General features: G+C 45.2%; 1 protein-coding gene across 1 annotated transcript in view; it reads left to right on the forward strand.

Annotated features, from left to right (window-relative positions):
* The window catches only part of DOCK5 (dedicator of cytokinesis 5), a 105358-nt gene that overhangs the window by 47344 nt on the left and 54046 nt on the right, over positions 1 to 3968 (forward strand). The window contains exons 5-8 of the mRNA XM_018565790.1: positions 1504 to 1600; positions 1673 to 1821; positions 2271 to 2406; positions 2491 to 2648. Of these exons, the coding sequence (XP_018421292.1) occupies positions 1504 to 1600; positions 1673 to 1821; positions 2271 to 2406; positions 2491 to 2648 (540 nt within the window). The remainder of the gene's footprint in view (positions 1 to 1503; positions 1601 to 1672; positions 1822 to 2270; positions 2407 to 2490; positions 2649 to 3968) is intronic.

Genomic DNA, 3968 nt, shown 5'->3' on the forward strand with positions numbered 1-3968 from the left:
AGTAGTTGGATCTGTTGGGTGGCACTGAGTAGAGACAGTGCAGGTCCTGCTCTCAGTGACACATGCTGAGCATTATATTGGTACCTGCTCCCTGTCCACACCTGTAATCCAAGCATTTGGTTGAGAGAAGTCATCCAGCACCAATTCCCTTTTGAGACATGTAAACGAATACTGAAAGCCCCAAAGAAAGGTGTACAAAGGTGCGTCACAATGAACTATGTCCTTTAAGGGAGCACTCTCACCTTTCACCATGCCCACCAATCAATGTGTGCACTATATACTGTCTCTAGCTTACAGACATCTGTCTGTATGGAGACAGGGTATGGTGACTGTGTTTGCCCCCAGGTCAAAGGTTCCCAGTCCTCCCGAATACTGTGTATCGCAATGCAGGGAACAATGCATTTGCAACAGCAACTCTTCAAGCTGCACTTGAGTCACCAGTAGACACTGCTGTTTACATATAGCGGTTGACAGAGATGGTGCAGGGAGCCATCCTCCCTTTATCTTTTTCCCTTTGTGTTCTTACAGTTTAGCCAAGCTTCTTCTCAGGGTGTCCCCAATGCCCATCTACATCCAATGCTCTTCCTAGATGTTACTGTCCACCTCGCCTAAAGCCCTAGTCATGACCTACCACTCTCTGACATATAAATCCAGTCCCATGCTGTCTAATATCCCTAGAACCACCTAGATTGCTATACTGTACTAATCATTTATGAGGCATAATTAATCTCATGGTTTATGCAGCAATGTAATGCCATTTGGAATTGAGGTACCTAGTCATAGATGGGTTTTAGAGCATTACCCTGGGTCCCCACAAGCCAGGGGGTGCTGGCCTGTCTAGTAGATGCAGACAGGTGCAAACATATAGCATGTCTTGGAAATCTGTTAAAATTAGATAATTTCCAAGACTGGTATGGATGTAATCTTGCAAGTATTAGGTATCAGTTTTTCAGTACCTTGGCTAAGTTCTCCTCCCACTACATTAGGACCTTGCTGATTATCAGTTACACAGGAGAGGCAGATGGCAGGCCCTTACAGGACTTTCTTAATTGACCATTTTTCTATTAAGACCCCCCCAGCAGCACACAGATTACACTGTGGCAGCATGCTCACCTCTTTCTACACTTGCTAAACAGGCTGATCCCTGGTTAGGTGACCCATGGTGGTAACACTTCATAAATCATCATCCTTCACTAGTCACCTAACTTTTGATTGGATCAGACCATCGCTTTAGCTGTAACATTATTATTCCCCCTGTTATTGGGTATTACTGCTGGATACTTTTAGCTATACATATTATAGAACTGCCAGACTTTTGAGGATCATGTTCTCCTTACTATACTTGGAGTATAAGTGGACTTCCATTGATTCCTGCAAATTGATCCCATACATTTATTTGAATAGTTTCTTAGTAGGCAGTGGTCAGAAATTGGGATGGAAAGCCCAGTGGCCCCATGCAAATAATATGTTCTACACTGTGATTCTTCATCTCTTATGTTCCAGGCACCATGAGCCAACAGGTCCCAGTGAACTTCCTCTGGTACAAGAAGTTACAGTCACACTGCGGGAATGGAGTGTATTATGGCACTCGCTCTATGTGGTAAGTTTGATTTCCTCAGTAAGTTATAGTTTTATAGTCTGCTTGGCCTAACTGTCATTGTAATCTGCACAGCTCAACCAGAGAACACAGTTTGCACAGATACAAGAAATGATGTCGCAGCTGATGGACTGGAGGTCACAGATCATGTCAGGCACTCTACCTAAAGATGACTTAGCTGAACTGAGGAAAAAAGTCACTGCCAAAATTGACTATGGGAATCGGTGAGAAGTCAGGGTGGAAGATGTATTGTACATTGAAGTTTAAGTAGAAGTGCATACAATTGCATTTCTTTTATGTAGTTTTGGGTGGAATGGGGCAAGAATTGTACCCCCTTAGGAGTGGCCTCTCTATATATACTTGTAGAAAGACCACTAAGGGGCAGCTGACTCCACCAAAATGCTGCCAGTGTTTGCCAATATCTGTTTTATCACCCCAAGTGGGTTTTCTATGGGGATGACTGTGGAACCCACTCTTCAGAAAGATATGGCCAGATCAAGAATTGGTAGAGGGCTCATCATTTGCTTATGGCAGCTGAAATTCCTTTCAGGGGATTAAACTCTTCCACGTTCCACCGAGATATAGATGGAAGGGTTGGTTGAAGTACGCTATAACATTTGAAGGAGTCTTTTGTTTTGCATTGATTTACACTTTTTTGATGCTCACTTGGCAGAATACTGGGTTTGGACCTTGTGGTAAGAGATGAAAATGGAATCATGCTCGATCCGGATGACACCTGCGTCATTACCTTGTTCCGCTCGCATGAGATGGCATCAAGGCGAATTGATGAGAGGATCCAGGAGGAAAAGGTAGAGTTCTTAGCATCATATTCTAGAGGGCATATGTAAAGATTGTTGTCACTCACCTAGCTGCTTGTTCCTGTTCTTTCTCAGTCTCAGCTGCAGCCTCTTGATATCCGCAGTCCGGCCATGCTGCATGTGGCTCACACATACACCCTATATGTGAACTTGAAGAACTTTGTGTGTAACATGGCAGAAGATGCAGAGCTCCTCATGTGTCTTTACGACCCAGACACCTCCCATTTCATCAGGTAAGACTAGTGTTGGAAGTGCATGTTGATCCTTTGGTTCTGCCCCCTGCTTTAACCCCTTCATGACTGAGGCATTTTTTTCATTTTTTTTTTTGCCCCCATGTTATATTCCACATTTTAGGCCTTTAAATTGCTTAAAACCCCCAAACATGATATATTTTCTGAAAGCCAAGACCCTATAGAATAAAATGTTGGCAGTTACTATTTTTTATGTTGCACAATATTAGCGCAACTCCTTATCAAACCCCAAAATTTAGTGAAAAATGTACTTAAATGCCCAAAAACACAATAAAATACCCATTTTTAAAATAAAATATAAAAGATGAGGATACAACGAGTAGACAGCCAACATGCCCAGGTTAAAAATTGTGTGCGTCCGTGAAATGGTGACAAACTTCAGTACCCAACATGTGTAGCGCGTTCGTCGTTTTCATACGTTGGCGCACCTGTCGTGTGTTTAAGTGGTGACGCGCATGCTCGCGGGGGCGGGGAACTTTAAACATTTTTATTTTTAGATTAATTTTATTTTCATTTTAAAAACTGTTATTTGCTTTTTTACTTTACTTTGATTGCTATCACATAGGGGGGTTTGCAAGCCCCCCATGTGATAGCAGATGGTGAGACAGGTACTTTTTAAGGTGATGCTAAGGGTCCAAAAGATCGCACTTCAGGAGCCCAGCACTGACAGCTCTGGGACCCGTAAGTGATGCAATCTGCATCGCTCCCGGTCCCATAGAACGGGGAGGGGATCGACAAACGGAGGTTCATCCATCTCCAGCTCCCCGCCGACACCAGAGAAGCCGGTCCCGGGCCCGTAGGAGGGGCAACGGAGCCCGGAAAGCACAGCGGGGGTGTCATGCGGGGGGGCGCCTTCACGGGACTCTAGAAGCGATCTGGTGACAGCTGAGTCACCAGAATCACTTCTATTGTAAAGCCGACAGTCGGCTTTACAAGTTTAAACAGAGTCCCGGCAGCACAAGCCGCCGGGAGTCTGTTTAAACAGCCCGGATACTGGCGACGTACACTCTATGTCGTCAGTCGTGAGGGGGTTTAAAAACTGTACCATGAAACCTTTTATGTTCCCAACATGCCCATTTAAAAAAGCCTGACTGACTGTCATTTTGGTGTCACCCCCTCTAAAAAGTCGGGCACTCGGTCATGGACCGAGAGCCCGACAGTGTCAGGAGAGAGGAGGGGACCCAGCGGCATACCTCATCCTGCCGGGTGAATGTCCCGTTCTCTCTCTGCCGGCGTCCATCACCAAGATAGCCGCCGGCAGGCATCAATCAGATGGCCGCGCATGCGCGATGACGTCACGCG

The sequence above is a fragment of the Nanorana parkeri genome, unplaced genomic scaffold, assembly GCF_000935625.1.
Source record: "Nanorana parkeri isolate BGI_ZX_2015 unplaced genomic scaffold, ASM93562v1 scaffold887, whole genome shotgun sequence".
NCBI classification, from domain to species: Eukaryota; Metazoa; Chordata; class Amphibia; order Anura; family Dicroglossidae; genus Nanorana; species Nanorana parkeri.